Below are 19,927 nucleotides of genomic sequence, written 5' to 3' on the forward strand. Positions count from 1 at the left end.
TGATTAGGCAGAGTCAACATGGTTGTATGAAAGGGAAATCGTGTTTGACAAATTTATGAGTGTTTTTTGAGGATGTAACTAGCAGGGCAGATAAAGGGGAACCAGTGGATGTAGTATATTTGGATTTCCAAAAGGCATCCAATAAGGTGCCACATAAAAGGTTATTACACAAGATTAGGGCTTACGAGGTTGGGGGTAATATAATAGCATGGATAGAGGATTGGTTAACGGACAGAAAACAGAGAGTAGGGATAAACGGATCTTTTTCAGGTTGACAGACTAACTAGTGGGGTGCCGCAAGGATCAGTGTTGGGGCCTAAGTTATTTACAATCTATATTAATGACCTAGATGAAGGGACCGAGTGTAATGTATCCAAGTTTGCTGATAATACAAAGCTAGGTGGGATAGTAAGCTGTGAAGAGAACGCAGAGTCTGCAAAGGGATATAGATAGACTAAGTGAGTGGGCAGCAAGGTTGCAGATGGAGAATAATGTAGGGAAATGTGAGGTTATTTACTTTGGTAGGAAGAATAGAAAAACAGAATATTTTTTAAATGATGAGAAACTTTCAAATAGTGGTGTTCAGAGAGATTTGGGTGTCCTCATGCAAGAAACACAGAAAGCTAGCATGCAGGTACAGCAAGCAATAAGGAAGGCAAATGGCATGTTGGCCTTTATTGCAAGGGGGTTGGAGTGTAAGAGTGAGGAAGTCTTGCTACAATTGTACAGGGCCTTGTGTAAAAATAAAAATATATTATGATGTGTGATGGACTCGAGACTATTAATATATATGTTTGTAATAAAGATGAATTTAATGTGTATGGATCTCCCTTGGGTGAGTGGAGCTCAAGGCAACGGCGTGAAACTTAACAAAGGAAACCTGCATAACAGGATAACCGCCACATCGAAAACCCACCGAAACTCAAGAGCCATTAAAAGGTGTTAACAAACAATTAACTTAATCAAGAAATGGCACCAGCCATTGCAGACAGACACATGTTCAAAGGAAAGCCAATCACGAACTGCCATGAAACTAAGACCCAATCCTGGGGTCTTAGCAATTTAGACTAGAGACAATGGACTTAAAAAAGATATAAAACAAGGAACCCAAAGGCTCTCATACTCTCTCTGGATGACTACGCATAAAAACAGAAGGCCCTCCCTCTACAGACCTACCAAGAAGCAAGGAAAACTGCCGCGTGCATTGCTTGACTCAGGGAAGTACAAGTCTGTTTAAATCTAACCCATTACCTTACCTGTTGTAATCAAGTAGAGTCCATAGATACCAGTAGGTTATTGTTTTGATGTGCATGAGTGTGTATGTTTAATAAACTTATTCCAAATTGTTTCAAAAGAATTGGTCTTGCTGTCAATTTAATGCCAGTCAAAATAAAAAGCTTACGCTTGGTAAGACCACACCTGGAGTACTGTGCACAGTTTTGGTCTCTTTATTGAAGGAAGGATATACTTGTCTTGGAGGCGGTGCAGCGAAGGTTCACTAGATTGATTCCTGGGATGAGAGGGCTGTCTTATGATGAGAGGTTGTGTAGAATGTGCCGATACTCTCTGGAGTTTAAAAGAATGAGTGGTGATCTCATTGAAACATACAAGATTCTGAAGGGGATTGACAGGGTAGATGCTGAGAGGTTGTTTCCCCGGCTGGAGTGTCTCGAACTAGGGGGCATAGTCTCAGGATAAGGGGTAGGCCATTTAAGACTGAGATGAGGAGGAATTTCTTCACTCAGAGGGTTGTGAATCTTTGGAATTCTCTGCCCCAGAGGGCAGTGCATGCTGAGTCTTTGAGAATATTCAAGGCTGAGATCAATAGATTTTTGGACTCTAGGGGAATCAAGGGATATGAAGATCGGGCGGGAAAGTGGAGTTGAGGTCGATGATCAGCCATGATCTTATTGAATGGTGGAGCAGGCTCGAGGGGCCGTATGGCCGGCTCCTGCTCTTATTTATTATGTTCTCAATTTCTTTCAGTTCCTTTGGTTCTCCACTATTTCTGGGAATTTTTTTGCGTCTTCTTCCTTGAAGACACAAAATATTTGTTCAATTTCTCTGCCATTTCATTATTCCCCATTATAATTTCTCCTGTTTCAGCCTGTAAGGGACCCACGTTTACTTTCGCTAATCTTTTCCTTTTTACATACCTATAGGAGCTTTTACAGTCTTTTTTTATGTCTCTCGCTAGTTTACTCTCATATTCTATTTTCCCTTTCTTTATCAATTTCTTGGTCCTCCTTTGCTGACTTCTAAAATCCTCCCAATCCTCAGGCTTACTCCTCTTTTTGGCAACATTATAAGCCTCTTCCTTTGATCTAATACTATCTTTAACTTCTCTTGTTAGCCACGGTTGGACCACTTTCCCTGTGGGGTTTTTGCACCTTAAAAGGAATGTATATTTGTTGTAAATAATGTGTTAATTTTTTTAAATGCTAGCCATTGTTTGTTTACCGTCATACCCTTTAATAGAAACATAGAAGATAGGAGCAGGAGAAGGCTATTCAGCCCCTCGAGCCTGCTCCGCCATTCAATGTGATCAGGGCTGATCATCCAAATTCAGTGTCCAGTCCTTGCTTTCTCCCCATATCCCTTGATCCCTTTAGCCTTAAGAAATATATCTAACTCCTTCTTGAATAAAATTAAAGAATTGGTCTCAACTGCCTTCTGTGGTAGAGAATTCCACAGGTTCACCACTCTCTGGGTGAAGAAATTCCTCCTCATCTCAGTCCTAAATGGCTTAGCCCTTATTCGTAGACTGTGACCCCTGGTTCTGGACTCCCCCGCCATCGGGAACATCCTTCCTGCATCTAGTCTGTCTAGTCCTGTTAGAATTTTATAAGTTTCAATGAGATCCCCTCTCATTCTTCTAAACTCCAGCGAGTACAAGCCCAATCGACCCAATCTCTCGTCATATGTCATAGCAGAGGTTAAGGGGAGATTTAAGAGAGGTATTCAATAAGGAGAAAGTGTTTCCAGTGGCAGGAGGGTCGGGTAACCTAGCGGGAACAGTAGCATAATAGTAGTGTTACTGGCCTTGTAATCCAGAACCCTGGACTAATGATCCAGAGACATGAGTTCAAATCCCACCACAGCATGAATCCCACCACTGGGGGAATTTTAATTCAGTAAATTAAATAAATCTGGAATAAAAAGCTAGTATCAGTAATCGTAACCATGAAACTATCGGATTGTCGTAAAAACCCATCTGGTTTACTAATGTCCTTTAGGGAAGGAAATCTGCCGCCCTTACCCGGTCTGGCCGATATGTGACTCCAAACCCACAGCAATGTGGTTGACTCTTAACTGTTGTAGTTTCCCAATCTACCTTAGCCAACTCGCCCCTCATACCTACGTAGTTTGCTTTGTTTAGATTTAAGACCCTAGTTTCTGATTTAACTAAATCACTTTCAAACTCAACATAAAATTCTATCATATTATGGTCACGCTTCCTAAAGGCTCCTTTACTACATCTGAAAGACGCCCCCCCACCTCGACAGTGCAACACTCCCTTCAGTACTGGTACTGGCAGTGTCAGCCTGAATTTTGTGCTCAAGTCTCTGGAGTGGAACTTGAACGCACAACCTTCTAACTCAGCGAGAGTGCTACCAACTGAGCCACGACTGACACAAATGTAATTTGATATGAGACCATATTAGGAGAGGTGACCAAAGGCTTGGTCAAAGAGGTAGGTGACATGAATCAGTCATTCTTGAAAGAAAGACTTATGAAATAATACTGAGCAGCTTACGGGTGGGCGCTGTCCAGGGAGAGAATAAACACTCAGGCATGGGCCCAGCTTGTGTAGGACATTCTTTAACAGGAACTAGCGAAGGACACAACTAGACCTCCATGTTGTAAAAAAGTAGAATAAAGCTTTGCTTAACGCTTAGACCAAGTGCCTAGTAGTTTTCTTACGTCAGTAGGTTTTAAAGAGCGTCTTAGAGGAGGAGAGAGCGAGGTGGAGGGGTTCAGGGAGGGAATTCCAGAGCTTGGGGCCTCCACAGCTGCAGGCACGGCCGCCAATGGTGGAACAATGGAAATCGGGGGGGGGGGGTGTGCGAAAGGCTAGAATTGGAGGAGCGCAGAGATCTCGGAGGGTTGTAGGAAGTTACAGAGATTGGGAGGGTGGGGGCAAGGTCATGGAGGGATTTCAACACCAGGATGAGAATTTTAAAATCGAGGCGTTGCTTAACTGGGAGCCAATGCAAGTCAGCAAGCACAGGGGTGATGGGTGAACGGGGCTTGGTGTAAGTTCGGATACGGGGCAGTAGAGTTGTGGCATGAGGCGAAGTGTAGGAAGTGTGGAAGATGGGAGGCCGGCCGGGAGAGCTACGGATTAGCCGATACTGGAGCGGTCGTCAAAGATTCCTCTGGTGATCGGGAGCGAATGAGCAGCGGGCCAACCCACACCCTCGCCAGATGGGCACAGACCCACTCCCCCCAGGCACCTCCCCGCACCCCCCATACCTGACGTTCTGCAGGTGCCCAGCCGTTGCTGGGTTGAAGTAAGGCCGGAAACCGGTGACGGGCGGTATCATCTGTCCCATCCTGCTTTGCAGCAGGTTAGCGTTCATGGCCGTCAGCGGGCTCCCCACCAAACCCGAGACTCGGGCAAAGTGGCTGGGGGACATCCTCCCCGTCTGTTGTGGGGTCAAGAAGGCACAAGGTCAAGCACACACACTGAGGGTCATGTCTGCTCAGGATCAATAAGATACACCCAAGCAAGGGATCAGCCCCGCCAGGAGAGGAGAGTGGGCGAGTTTGGACATCCCGCCAAAAAAAAACAAACTGCCGAAAGATCCCAGGGACAGCAAGTCAAGTCCCTCGACACTGTCCCGTCAAACACTCCCAGGGCAGGGATAGCACGGGTTCGATACAGAGTAAAGCTCCCTCTACACTGTCCCATCAAACACTCCCAGGGCAGGGATAGCACGGGTTCGATACAGAGTAAAACTCCCTCTACACTGTCCCATCAAACACTCCCAGGACAGGTATAGCACGGGTTAGATACAGAGTAAAGCTCCCTCTGCACTGTCACATCAAACACTCCCAGGGCAGGTAAAGCAGGGTTAGATACAGAGTAAAGCTCCCTCTACACTGTCCCATCAAACACCCTCAGGACAGGTACAGCACAGGGTTAGATACATACGCTGCCTCCATCGTATTGCTTCCCCATCAGGTTCGATGGTGGGACCCCCCGTCACAGCGCGCAGGCGAGAGCATAACTCTAGCAAGTCTTAAAATGGGGTGGGAGTGAATCGCCCATCAGTCAGGAGTTTGACAATCACTAAACCAGGCGACAGCATAACTCCAGAGCCGGACGGGTGACGTGGCTCTGCGGCGCCCGAAGGCAGGAGCCACGAGTTGCCGAGCCTCATGTCTGACTGGCGGTGCGCAGGTGACAGTATAACCCTGCTCTGCTGCAGCTCAGGTACTATGCAGGACCCTGCGGCGAAATGCCTGTGTAACAGCCCCACACGCGCGCAGTGCACCAGCAATCTGCATTCCCCATCATTTCAAAATAAAAATGGACAGCAGTACTGGGTGCCAGTATAACTCTGGTCTGAGAGCTGTGCACTGAATACGACAGGTACAAGTCTCGCAGCAGTCATCAAAAGAAAGACGCTGCATTTATACAATGCCTGTCCCAACTTCATAATGTCTCAAACTGCTTTACAGCCAATGAAGTACTTTTTGAAGTGTAGTCACTGTTGTAATGTAGGAAATGCGGCAGCCAATTTGCCCACAGCAAGCTCCCAAAACAGCAACGTGACAATGACCAGATAATCTGTTTTTGTGATGTTGATTAAGGGATAAATATTGGCCCAAGGATACCGGGAAGGAGCTTCCCTGCTCTTCTTCCAATAGGGGCCGTGGGATCTTTTACATCCACCTGAGAGGGCAGACGTTTAGCGTCCCATCCGAAAGACGGCAGCTCCGACAGTGCAGCGCTCCCTCAGTACTGCCCCTCCGACAGTGCAGCGCTCCCTCAGTAATGCCCCTCAGTGCCGCCCCCCAACAGTGCAGCGCTCCCTCAGTAATGCCCCTCAGTACCGCCACCCCGACAGTACAGCGCTCCCTCAGTACTGCCTCTCCTACAGTTGAGCGCTCCCTCAGTACTGCCCCTCCGACCGTGCAGTGCTCCCATAGTACTGCCCCTCCGACAGTGCAGTGCTCCCTCAGTACGGCCCCTCCGACAGTGCAGCGCTCCCTCAGTACTGCCCCTCCGACAGTGCAGCGCTCCCTCAGTAATGCCCCTCAGTACCGCCCCCGAACAGTGCAGCGCTCCCTCAGTAATGCCCCTCAGTACCGCCCCCCCGACAGTTCAGCGCTCCCTCAGTACTGCCCCTCCGACAGGGCAGCGCTCCCTCAGTACTGCTCCTCCGACAGTGCAGCGCTCCCTCAGTACTGCCCCTCCGACCGTGCAGTGCTCCCGCAGTACTGCCCCTCCGACAGGGCAGCGCTCCCTCAGTACTGCTCCTCCGACAGTGCAGCGCTCCCTCAGTACTGCCCCTCCGACCGTGCAGTGCTCCCTCAGTGCTGCCCCTCTGACAGTGCAGTGCTCCCTCAGTACTGCCCCTCCGACCGTGCAGTGCTCCCTCAGTACTGCCCCTCCGACCGTGCAGTGCTCCCTCAGTACTGCCCATCCGACAGTGCAGTGCTCCCTCAGTACTGCTCCTCCGACAGTGCAGCGCTCCCTCAGTACTGCCCCTCCGACAGTGCAGCGCTCCCTCATTAATGCCCCTCAGTACCGACCCCCCTGACAGTGCCGTGCTCCCTCAGTACTAGTACAGGGAGTGTCAGCCTGGATTATGAGGCTCAAATCTCTCAAGTGGGACTCGAACCCACAACCTTCCGACTCAGAAGGCGAGAGAATGCTAACCACTGAACCACAGCCGACACCTGCACAGTATCCGGAACCCCTCGATGTGAGAGAGATGGGAGACGGAGTTGGCATGAACTGGGCAGAGAGACGGCAGACAGGAGTTAAGAGAAATAATGAGCAGCGGTACGGGTCGATTCATCATCTCACTCCCTCCCTCACCCTCCCCAGCCCACCCCAACGACATACCTGGGCTGTTCCAAGTAGAAGCGGGTTGAGCACCTGGGTGACGCTGCCCTGGAAATGGTGGGCACGGAGTGAGGAATTCTGGAGAAAGGAGTGGGGGTGGGGAAAAGAGAGACAGGAACAGTGGGTAAATGGCACGGTCCAGTGATATTCCCACAGCAGTTCAACAGAGGAATCTGTTCCTGGAGTGTCCAGGGCAACAAGGAAGGTGGTTAAACTCGCGACAGGGCACTCGGCCCCTCCTGGTGGTTCTCGCTTGAGCTCCCGATGAACTCGACCCGCTCTGTGCCCCACCCCGCCATGATGGTAACCCACTCTCCCCCACCCCCAGCTCCACTCTCCTCCCGACCCCCAATCTCCCAATGAGCTCTACTCTCCTCCCGACCCCCAATGAGCTCTACTCTCCTCCCGACCCCCAATGAGCTCTACTCTCCTCCCGACCCCCAATCTCCCAATGAGCTCTACTCTCCTCCCGACACCCAATCTCCCAATCAGCTCAATTCTCCTCCCGACCCCCAATCTCCCAATGAGCTCTACTCTCCTCCCGACACCCAATCTCCCAATCAGCTCTACTCTCCTCCCAACCCCCAATCTCCCAATGAGCTCTACTCTCCTCCCGACCCCCAATCTCCCAATGAGCTCTACTCTCCTCCCGACCCCCAATCTCCCAATCAGCTCTACTCTCCTCCCGACCCCCAATCTCCCAATGAGCTCTACTCTCCTCCCGACCCCGACGACACCCCACTGCGCCCGCGCACACACCACCCCCCCCCCACCACCCCCTCTCTCCTCCAGCCTCATGCCCCGGCCAATTGTCCTCTAGCCCCCCCGCGCTTTGGCCCCCTCTCCCTCCCCAGGGCAGCTATTTAACGGAACAGCGAGACACCAGGGATTGTGGGGCACATCAAGGGCTCCCACGGGGCCAGGATGAAGGACTCAGCCACCACCCCCCTCTCCCCCTCCCCGCCAAGGGTGCGTATTTGGAGCAGCGGGACCTGAACGAGCCCAGACGGGGTCCTTACCGTGACATTAAGGAGCTGGGTTGGAGACATCCTCTCGTTGAAGGGGGACGAGAAGCGCTGGTGAATCGGAGCCCGCACGTGGATGGGGGTCGGGCACAGGATGGATGGCTGCAAGAGCGGAGAGAGAACGGTTACATTGCAAGCTCCGAGACACTTTAAATCTCGCAAAACGCCCCCAGGCACTTTACGGAAGCGCTCATCGAACGTCAATTGACTGCCGAGCCACAGGAGATGTTGGGGCAGATGGCCAAAAGCTCGGTTAAAGAGGGGCGTTTTAAGGAGTGTCTTAAAGGAGGAAAGAGCGAGGAAGAGAGGGAATTCCAGAGCTTAGGACCTGAGCAGCTGAAGGCACAGCTGCCAATCGAGGAGCGATTAAAATCTGGGATGCACCAGGACCCAGAATTGGAGGAGCGCAGAGATCAGAGGGTTATAGGGCTATTGCCCTGTCCTGAGTCCCAACGGGTGACAAGCTGATCCTCCTTGGCGGCTTCAACGCCAGAGTTGGAAAGGACGCGGACCTCTGGGGAGGTGTGGTCGGCAGAGAGGGGGTAGGGAAAGCCAACTCCAACAGTACCCTCCTCCTGACGAAATGCTTAAGAACATGGCCTGGTCATAACCAACACCTTGTTCTGTCAGAGAGACAAGTACAAGGCTTCATTGCAGCACCCCTCGCTCCCAGCACTGGCATCTGCTGGACTACGTCGTCGTCCGAGCGAGGGACCGCAAGGACATCCGCATCACCCGCGCCGTGACAGGAGCGGACGACTGCTGGACAGACCACCGCCTAATCTGCTCTGTGATCTCCATCAACGTAGCCCCAAAACAGCGGTGGCAACAGAAGCAATGCCACAGGATAATAATCAACGCTGGAGCACTCAAAGATCCTGCTAAGAAAGCACCATTCAGCCTGCGCCTCACAAGCAACCTGACGACTCCCAGTGATTCAGAGACACAGAGCGTCCACAGCGCCTGGTCTGCACACAAGGCCTCCATAATCAGCACCTGTGTAGAGGTAATTATAGATAGGTAGAGAGGGGGGGCGAGACCATGGAGGGATTTGAAAACGAGGATGGAGTGAATTTTAAAACTCAAAGCTGAGAGCCAGAGCCCCAAAGAGCGGGCGGACTGGACCGTCGCCCAACTTCCCTGCCTGAGGCACAGGCATCTCTGTTATTGCAGAGGTGAGAAGATTGTCAGGCTCCATTGCATCATCAGGGTGTAGAGCTGGCCAACTAATTCTGAATTCGAGAGACAGTCTCACCACTGAACCAGTCTTTTCAAACATCACAACTGGAGTACTGTGTTCAGTTCTGGGCACCACACTGTAGAAATGATATATTGGCCATGGAGGGAGTGCAGCATAGGTTTACCAGAATGATACCCCAACTTCAGGGGTTAAATTACAAGGCGGGATTACATAAACTAGAGCTGTATTCCCTGGAATTGCAAAGCTTAAGGGGTGACTTGATTGAAGTTTTCAAGATATTAAGGGGAACAGATAGGGAGATAGAGAGAAACTATTTCCGCTGGTTGGGGATACTAGGACTGGGGGACATAGTTTAAAAATTAGAGCCAGGCCTTTCAGGAGTGAAGTTAGGAAACACTTCTACACACAAAGGGTGGTAGAAGTTTGGAACTCTCTTCCAAAAACAGTTGATGCTGGATCAATTGCTAATTTTAAATCTGGGATTGATAGATTTTTGTTAACCAAAGGTATTGAGAGATATGGGGCAAAGGCAAGTATCCGGTTTCCAGCGCATGCCTAAAACCAGCACTTTTGTTGGCCCTATGGGCGAGTACACAATGCGCACACACCCGTAGGGAATGGAATTTATGGGCCATTACCTCAGAATATGAAGCTGGAGAACACACATTCCGGATAGTCAGACTTCAAGTGAGGCCACACACTGGTAAGATTATGGGATGGGTGCAGTGGATTCCCCTCCGAGTCAGTCAGTACTAATACACGGACTGATGGATGAGTGGAATGGATTCCCATCAGAGTCAGTGCTAATACACGGACTGATGGATGGGTGGAATGGATTCCCATCAGAGTCAGTGCTAATACACGGACTGATGGATGGGTGGAATGGATTCCCATCAGAGTCAGTGCTAATACACGGACTGATGGATGGGCGGAATGGATTCCCATCAGAGAGTCAGTGCTAATACACGGACTGATGGATGGGTGGAATGGATTCCCATCAGAGTCAGTGCTAATACGCGGAGGGATGGATGAGTGGAATGGATTCCCATCAGAGTCAGTCAGTGCTAATTCACCGAGTGTGAGGGAAATGAATTTGAGAATTGTACCGATAGCAAAGAGTGAATGCCTGGCTTTGGTGGGGGGGGGGGGGGGCAGAAGAAATCGTTTAGAGATTTTAAAAATAAAGTTATCAAAATCTCTATTTTTGGGGGGGGGGGGGGGGGGGGGGGAATCTACCCTCACCTCTCGCTGGGTGCAGTTCCAGGGGGCTGGTTCTCCCCTCTGGTGCCTCACCAAAATATCCAGTCCACCGCAGGTCATTCAACCGTGAGAGGGCCTCGAAGGCCAGCCTGATCATGTCCACGCCTAACCTACACCCACACAGACTGGACAGTGCTCAGCCGCAGGCTCCATGACTGATCTTTGCCCCTTCCCTTCCAGAATCATAGAATGATACAACGCAGAAGGGGGCCATTCGGTCAATCATGCCTCTGCCTGCTCTTTGGTAAAGCTTTCCCATTAGTCCCACTCCCCCCTGCTCTTTCCCCATATACCTGCAAATTTTTCTCTTCGGGTATTTTTATCGAATTCCCCTTTTGAAAGTTACTACTGAATCTGCTTCCACCGCCCTTTCAGGCAGCGCATTCCAGATCACAACAACTCGCTGCGTCAAAGGTTTTCCTCATGTCGCCTCTGGTACTTGTGCCAATCACCTTAAATCTGTGCCCTCTGGTTATCAACCCTTCAGCCATTCGAAACAGTTTCTCTTTATTTACTCTATCTAAACCCTTCATCATTTTAAACAAACTCAATCAAATCTCCTCTTAGCCTTCTCTGCTCTAAGGAGAGCAACCCCAGCTTCGCCAGTCTATTCACATAACAGTAATCCCTCATCCCTGGAACCATTCTGGTAAATCTCATCTGTACCCTCGCCAAAGCCTTTACGTCCTTTCTAAAGTGTGGTGCCCAGAATTGGACACAATACTCCAACTGGGGCCGAACTAGTGTTTTTTTTAAATAGATTTAGCATAACCTATAATGGCCTCCTTTTGTGCTGTATGATTCTGTGATTGCACGCGGGCCGGCTGAAAGGACATAGAAGATAGGAGTAGGAGTAGGCCATACGGCCCCTTGAGCCTGTTCCGCCATTTAATGAGGACCATTTCAAATTGTACAGCTCAGTAACAACTTGCTTTTATACAGCCGCCTTTAATGGAGTAAACCGTCCCAATGCGCTTCACAGGAGCGATTATCAAACAAAATTTGACACCGAGCCACATAAGGAGATATTAGGGCAGGTGACTAAAAGCTTGGTCAAAGAGGTTTTAAGGAGCGTCTTAAAGGATGAGAGAGGCCGAGAGGTTTAGAAGGGAATTCCAGAGCTCAGGGCCTGGGGAGCACGTCAGTCAATGGTGGAGCGATTAAAATCGGGGAGGCGCAAGGGGCCAGAGTTGGAGGAGCGCCGAGATTGCGGAGGGTTGTAGGGCCGGAGGAGATAGGGAGGGGCGAGCGAGGGCCACCGAACACAAGGGAATTGAACTATAAAGAGGGTGAGAGTTTTAAAATCGAGGCCTTGCCGGATCAGGAGCCGATGAAAGTCAGCGAGCACCGGGGGGTTGGGGGGGAGAACGGGTCTTGGTGCGAATGAGGATACGGGGACGTAGAGCTTGGGATGAGCTCCAGTTTATGGAGCTTGGAAGATGGGATGCCAGCCTAGAGAGCGTTGGAATAGTTGAGTCTGTGCTGGGGGGCGGGGGGGGGCGGTTGCAGGAGAAAAAGCACGGATGAAGCTTTCAGCGGCAGATGAGCTGGAAAGCGGAGAAGACGTACCTGCTGGCTCATGATGTGACCCATGTGCTGCTTGGGGGGCGTCCCGATGGGGGCCGTCCGCACGGGGGGGCTCCCAATCACGGGGGAGGAGGACCTGGGAGGGGGGGCCCGGTCTGACAGGTCTCGCTCTTCCTCGCGCCCGAAAGCCGGCCTCTTGGGCAGGATGGAATCCTTGGATCCAGATAGCATCCGATTGTCCTGTCGGAGGAGGAGGAAGCATCACGGATACAGCTGTGCCTGAGAGCGTTAGACATTCCGAGTGCTGCAGGTTACGAAGGAACAGGAGGAGGCCATTCAGCCCCTCTACTGAATACAATAGGAACAGGAGGAGGCCATTCAGCCCCTCTACTGAATACAAAGGAACAGGAGGAGGCCATTCAGCCCCTCTACTGAATACAACAGGAACAGGAGGCCATTCAGCCCCTCTACCTAATACAATAGGAACAGGAGGAGACCATTCAGCCCCTCTACCTAATACAACAGGAACAGGAGGAGACCATTCAGCCCCTCTACTGAATACAAAGGAACAGGAGGAGGCCATTCAGCCCCTCTACTGAATACAACAGGAACAGGAGGCCATTCAGCCCCTCTACCTAATACAATAGGAACAGGAGGAGACCATTCAGCCCCTCTACCTAATACAACAGGAACAGGAGGAGACCATTCAGCCCCTCTACTGAATACATCAGGAACAGGAGGAGACCATTCAGCCCCTCTACTGAATACAACAGGAACAGGAGGAGGCCATTCAGCCCCTCTACCTAATACAACAGGAACAGGAGGAGACCATTCAGCCCCTCTACTGAATACATCAGGAACAGGAGGAGACCATTCAGCCCCTCTACTGAATACAACAGGAACAGGAGGAGGCCATTCAGCCCCTCTACCTAATACAATAAGAACAGGAGGAGACCATTCAGCCCCTCTACTGAATACAACAGGAACAGGAGGAGACCATTCAGCCCCTCTACCGAATACAACAGGAACAGGAGGAGACCATTCAGCCCCTCTACCTAATGATCAGGAACAGGAGGAGACCATTCAGCCCCTCTACTGAATACAACAGGAACAGGAGGAGACCATTCAGCCCCTCTACTGAATACAACAGGAACAGGAGGAGACCATTCAGTCAATCTACTGAATACAACAGGAACAGGAGGAGACCATTCAGCCCCTCTACCTAATACAACAGGAACAGGATGAGGCCATTCAGCCCCCTCGAGCCTGTTATATAGGAACAGGATGAGGCCATTCAGCCCCCTCCAGCCTGTTATATAGGAACAGGATGAGGCCATTCAGCCCCACGAGCCTATTACATTAGGAATAGGAGGAGGCCATTCAGCCCCCTTGAGTCTGTTATATAGGAACAGCATGAGGCCATTCAGCCCCCTCGAGCCTGTTATATAGGAACAGCATGAGGCCATTCAGCCCCCTCGAGCCTGTTATATAGGAACAGGATGAGGCCATTCAGTCCCCTTGAGCCTGTTACATAGGAACAGTAGGATGCCATTCAGCCCCAAGAGCCTATTACATTAGGAATAGGAGGAGGCCATTCAGCTCTTTATGCCTGTTACATAAGGAATAGGAGTAGGCCATTTGGCCTCTCGAACCTGTGGTCCCTGGGAATGTCAGTATTTACAGGGGGTCACTGGAAATCTCTCAATATTTACAGGGGGTCCCTAGGAATGCCTCAGTAGTTACCGGGGGGTCCCTGGAATGTCTCAATATTTACCAGGGGGTCCCTGGGAGTGTCTCAATATTTACTCGGGGGCGGGGTGGGGGCTCCTCTGGGAGTGTCTTAAACATGGTGAAGTGGGGAAAGAGCTAAAAAGATATCGCTGGCAGTTTCACTGAATGGTGCAAGAATGGCAGGGGCTAACATGAAATGCCACATCCAAAGAGAGGCGGTCAAGATAGCTGACCTGTGAAGACTAAAAGAGCAATAAAGTGGAGACAGGGTGTCTAGAATTTCAACTAACCGTAAGAACGTTATTATCTAGCTTGCATTCCAAGGTATTTTAATCAGCTTTCAGCAGTTTGAGTGAATAATTGAGGAGACAGCTTACACATGTTTACCTTGGGATATGTAACCAATCCGAGAAGGTGCATGCGGGCCAAGATCCAATCAGGTTGCAGGAATGAATTGTGCATGAGGCTGCCATGTGTATTTTAATGTATATAAAAATGTAAGTGTTTGCTGTTACAATTTGGAGAAGTCTGGCTCAAGACTGAGCAGACTGTCTCCCCACTGGTGTAATAAAGACAACTTGACTATCGATCCGAAAACCTTGTGTCGCGTGTTGGTTTAAAATACTCCACAACACATGGGATTCTCTGAGAGTGTATCAATACTTAGGTGGGATCGTAGAAAATACAAAGAAGTCTAAGTTGGGTTTGGAGTGCATGCGTGTAAATGCACAAAGTGTGGTTAATAAGGTTGGTGAGCTGCAGGCGCAAATAGCCACATGGGAATAAGCGGTAGTGGCGATAACTCAAAAAAGGGGAGGATTGGATGCTTAATATTCCTGGATATTCAGCAAAGATAGGGAAGGAAACAAAGGAGGAAGGATAGCAGTTTTGATTCAGGAAAATATTACAGTGCTAGAAAGAGAGGATGTCCTTGAGGGATCAAAGACCGAATCTATTTGGTTGGAGTTAAGAAACAATAAAGGAGCAATTTACACGACTTGGTTTATTTCATAGGCCACCAAATAGTGGGAAGGAGATAGAGGAGCAGAGTTGCAAAGAAATGACTGAGAGATGCAAGAGCTATAGAGTAGTGAGAATGGGAGACTTTGACTACCCCAATATTGAAGGGGGCAGTGATTGCGTTATGGGCAGAGAAGGGGAGGAATATCTGAAGTGTGCTCAGGAGAATTTTCTTGATCAGTATCTTTCCTGCCCAGCGAGGAAGGAGGCATTGCTGGATCGAGTCCGGGGGGATGAAATAGGTCAAGTGAAGAATGTCACATTTGGAGAGCATCTCAAGAAGAGTGATCATAGTATCGTAAGGTTAAGATTAGTTACGGAGAAATAACAGGAGCAGTCTAGAATAAAAATACTTAAGTGGAGAAGGGCTAACTTGAGGAGGGATCTGGCCCGGGTAAATTGGAGTCAAAGACTGGCAGGCAAAAATGTAATGGAGCAATGGGCGGCCTTTAAAGAGGAGCTGGCTCGGGTACAGTCGAGGTACATTCCCACGAGGGGGAAAAGGGAGGGCGGAGGAGTTAGAGAGGAGGATGAAGCAAAAAGATAACAGCTTGATAACACAAGGGAGAATCAGGCTGAATATAAAAAGGAAATAAGAGGGGCAAAAGAGATAGTACGAGAATAGATTGGCAGCAAACATAAAAGGGATTCCAAAGGTCTTCTATAGACAAATTAACAGTAAAGGGGCTGCCAGAGGAGCAGTGGGATCAATTAGGGACTAAAAAGGAGATCTATTAGTGGAGGCAGAAGGCAGGGCTGAGGTACTAAATGAGTACTTTGCATTGGTGTTTAACAAGGAAGAGGATTTTGCCAAAGCTATGATAAATGAGGAGTTTGCTGGAATACTGGAGGAGATAAAAAATAGATAAAGAGGAACCAGAAAGGCTGGCAGTACTAAAAGTGGAAAAGTCACCCGGCCCGGGTGGGACACATCCTCGGTTGTTGGGGGAAGGAAGGTTAGAAATTGCGGCGGTGCTGGCCGCAATCTTTCGATCCTCCCGAGATACAGGGGTGGTGCCAAAGGACTGGGGGATTGCAAATGTTACGCCCTTGTTCAAGAAAGGGGAGAAGGATAAACTTGGCAATTACAGGCCAGTCAGTTTCACGTCGGCGGTGGGGAAGCTTTTGGAAACAACGATCCGGGAGAAAATTAACAGCCACTCGGACAAGCATGGACTAATAAAGGCGAGCCAGCACGGAGCTGTTGAGGGCAATTCGTGTTTGAATAACTTGATTGAGTTTTTTTGATGAGGTAACAGAGAGGGTGGATGAAGGCAGCGCCGCTGATGTTGCATATATGGACTTCCAAAAGGCGTTTGATAAAGTATGAGGCTTGTTAGCTGAACTGAAGCCCATGGGGTAAAACGGGGACAGTAACAGCACAGACACAACATTGGCTGAGGGATAGAAAACAGGGTTGCGATGAATGGCTGTTTTTCAGTCTGGGCATTCCCCAAGGTTCAATACTAGGACCACTGGTGCTTTTGACATACATTAATGACTTGGACTTGGAGGGTACAGGGCAGAATTTCAAAATTTGCAGATGACATGAAAATTGGAAGTATAGGGAACAGTGAGGAGGTTAGAGATAGACTTCAAAAGGACAGACAGGCTGGTGGAACGGGAGGACACGTGTTAGATGAAATTCAACGCAGAAAAGTGCAAGTTGATACATTTTGGTAGGAAGAATGAGAGACAATACACACTAAATAGAATTGGGGGTAATATACTAGCATGGATTGAGAATTGGTTAACAGACAGAAAACAAAGAGTAGGGATAAACAGGTCTTTTTCAGGATGGCAGGCTGTGACTAGTGGGGTACCGCGAGGATCAGTGCTTGGGCCCCAGCTATTCACAATCTAGATCAATGATTTGGATGAGGGGACTAAATGTAACATTTCCAAATTTGCTGATGATACAAAGCTAGGTGGCAGTGACAGTTGCGAAGAGGATGTGAAGAGGCTTCAAGGGGATCTTGACAGGCTCAGTGAGTGGGCGAGAACATGGCAGATGAAATATAATGTGGATAAATGTGAAGTTATCCACACCGATAGAAAAAACAGAAAGGCAGAGTTTTTCCTAAATGGTGAAAGATTGGGGAATGCAGATGCTCAAAGGGACCTGGGTGTCTTTGTACACGAGTCACTGAAAGTGAATGTGCAGGTGCAGCAAGCCATTAGGAAGACAAATGGTATGCTGGCCTTCATTACAAGAGGATTTGAGTACAGGAGTAAAGAAGTCTTACTCCAATTATATAGGGCCTTGGTGAGACCACACCTGGAGTACTGTGTACAATTTTGGTCTCCTTACCCAAGGAAGGATATACTTGCCAGTGAGGGAGTGCAACAAAGGTTCACGAGATTGATTCCTGGGATGGCGGGACTGTCGTATGAGAAGAGATTGAGTAAACTAGGCCTGTATTCTCTTGAATTCAGAAGAATGAGAGGGGATCTCATTGAAGCATACAAAATTATTACAGGGCTTGATAGGATGGATGCTGGGAGAATGTTTCCCTTGGCTGGGGAGTCTGGAACCAGGGGCCACAGCCTCAGGATAAAGGGTAGGCCATTCAGGACTGAGATGAGAAGAAATTTCTTCACACAGAGGTTGGTGAATCTTTGGAATTCTCTACCCCAGAGGGCTGTGGAGGCTCAGTCATTGGGTATATTCAGAACAGAAGTCGATAGATTTCTGACCAGTAAGGGCATCAAGGGATATGGCGATAGGGCCGGTGAATGGAGTTGAGGAAGATCAGCCATGATCTCACTGAATGGCGGAGCAGGCTCGAAGGGCCGAATGGCCGACTCCTGCTCCTATTTCTTACGTACAATTTTAAAAGGGGTGCAAGAGCAGAGAGACCTGTTTGTGCACAAATCTTTGAAGGTGGCAGGACAGGTTTACAAAGCAGTTAATAAAGCATCTGGGATCCTGGTCGTAATAAATAGAGGCACAGAGAACAAAAGCCAGGAAGTTGAGCTAAACCTCTACGAAACACTAGTTCGGCCCCAGCTGGAGTGCTGTGTCCAGTTCTGGGCTCCACACTTTAAGGAAGGTTTTGGAGAGGGTACAGAAGAGGTTTACCAGAATGGTTCCAGGGATGGATTCCAACTATTTACAATCTATATTAAGGACTTGGATGAAAGGGAAGGCAAATTTGCTGATGATACAAAGATAGGTGGGTGAGCAAGTTGTGAGCAGGACACACAGAGTCTGCAAAGGGATATAGACAGGTTAAGTGAGTGGGCAAAAATTTGGCAGATGGAGTATAATGTGGGAAAATGTGAGGTTATCCACTTTGGAAGGAAGAATGAAAAAGCAAATTATGATTCAAATGGAGTGAGACGACAAAATGCTGGGGTACAAAGGGATCTGGGGGTCCTAGTACATGAAACACAAAAAGTTAACGTGCAGGTACAGCAAGTAATTAGGAAGGCTAATGGAATGTTGGCCTTTATTGCAAGGGGTATGCAGTATAAAAGTAGGGAAGTTCTGATGCAACTTTACAGGACGCTGGTGAGATCACACCTGGAGTACTGCGTACAGTTTTGGACTCCATATTTAAGGAAGGATATACTTGCAGTGGAGGCAGTACAGAGAAGGTTCACTAGGTTGATTCCTGGGATGGAAGGGTTGTATTATGAAGAAAGGTTGAGCAGGTTGAGCCTATACACATTGGAGTTTAGAAGAATGAGAGGTGATCTTATTGAAACATATAAGATTCTGAGGGGGATTGACAGGGTGGATGCTGAGAGGATGTTACCCCTCGTGGGGGTATCTAGAACTCGGGGGCATAGTTTCAGAATAAGGGGTCGCCCATTTAAGACGGAGATGAGGAGGAATTTCTTATCTCAGAGGGTCGTCAATCTTTGGAATTCTCTACCCCGGAGAGCTGTGGAGGCGGAGTCATTGAATATATTCAAGGCGGAGATTGACAGACATTTGAACTACAAGGGAGTCAAGGGGGTATGGGGAGAGAGCGGGAAGTGGTGTTGAGGCCAAGATTGGATCAGCCATAATCTGACTGAATGGCGGAGCAGGCTCGAGGGGCTGATTGGCCGGCTCCTGCTCCTGTTTCTTACTGCAGTTAGGTGGAGAGACTGCAGAAGCTGGGGTTGTTCGCCTCTGAGCAGAGAGGTTAAGACGAGATTTGATAGAGATGTTTGAAATCATGAAGGGTTTAGATAAGAGTAAATAAAGAGAAACTGTTTACAGTGGATAACCGGAGGACACAGATTTAAGGTGATTGGCAAAAGAACCAGATGCGACAGGAGGAAAAACTTTTTTTACCCAACGAGTGGATGGGTTTGGAATGATGGGGCGGTAGAAACAGATTCAATCATAGCCTTCAAAAGGGAATTGGATAAATGCTTGAAGGAGAAAAAATTGCAGGGCTATAGGGAAAGAGCGGGGCAGCAGGTCTAACTGGATTGCTCTTCGAAAGGGCTGCGTAGACGCGACAGCAGTGTTCCGTGAGGTGCGCGGCTGCACACTGCTCCAGGGAACCCACGCAGCCAGTTTTTCAATGTAAAAACCACGCATGTGCGGTATCTTGAATGGCCCGCACAGTGTCAAAACAAATGACAGGGAACATGGCTCGATGGGCTGAATGGCCTCCTTCTGTGCTGTACTATTCTATCGTTCACGGGGGGGGGGGGGGGGGGGGTGGTCGATGGGAATGAGTCAACACTTACAGGGAGTTCCGGGCGTGTCTCAACATTTACAGGGAGTTCCGCGAGTGTGTACAGCACAGAAACAGGCCATTCAGCCCAATTGGTCCGTGGCGGTGTTTATGATCTACACGAGCCTCCTCCCACCCCTCTTCATCTCCCCCGATCAGCATAATCTTCTATTCCTTTCTCCCTCAAGTGTTTATCTAGCTTCCCCTTAAATGCATCTATGCTATTCGCCTCAACCACTCCCTGTGGCAGCACGTCCCACATTCTCACCACTCTCTGGATAAAGAAGTTCCTCCTGTGGAGCAGGGACACCGGCATGGACCAGTTGTGCCGAATGGCTTGTTTCTGTGCTGTAAATAGTAAGTAATTCTCCGTTCCAATACTCCGATTGAGAGATTTACAGAA

At 49.2% G+C, this 19,927-nt stretch overlaps 1 protein-coding gene across 3 annotated transcripts in view; it reads right to left on the reverse strand.

The window, feature by feature from the left end:
- Positions 1-19,927, reverse strand: part of patl1 (PAT1 homolog 1, processing body mRNA decay factor) — an 88,980-nt gene that overhangs the window by 33,471 nt on the left and 35,582 nt on the right. For 2 of the 3 annotated variants that reach the window (XM_085975937.1, XM_085975939.1), the window contains exons 5-8: positions 12,137-12,334; positions 8,101-8,208; positions 7,082-7,159; positions 4,477-4,649 (exon numbers count right to left, since the gene is read on the reverse strand). In XM_085975937.1, the coding sequence (XP_085832063.1) occupies positions 4,477-4,649; positions 7,082-7,159; positions 8,101-8,208; positions 12,137-12,334 (557 nt within the window). The remainder of the gene's footprint in view (positions 1-4,476; positions 4,650-7,081; positions 7,160-8,100; positions 8,209-12,136; positions 12,335-19,927) is intronic. The other variant, XM_085975938.1, reaches the window with a different exon arrangement.

The sequence above is a fragment of the Somniosus microcephalus genome, unplaced genomic scaffold (assembly GCF_052327205.1).
Source record: "Somniosus microcephalus isolate GS21.2 unplaced genomic scaffold, FLI_Smic_1.0 unresolved_chr2, whole genome shotgun sequence".
Taxonomy (NCBI): Eukaryota; Metazoa; Chordata; class Chondrichthyes; order Squaliformes; family Somniosidae; genus Somniosus; species Somniosus microcephalus.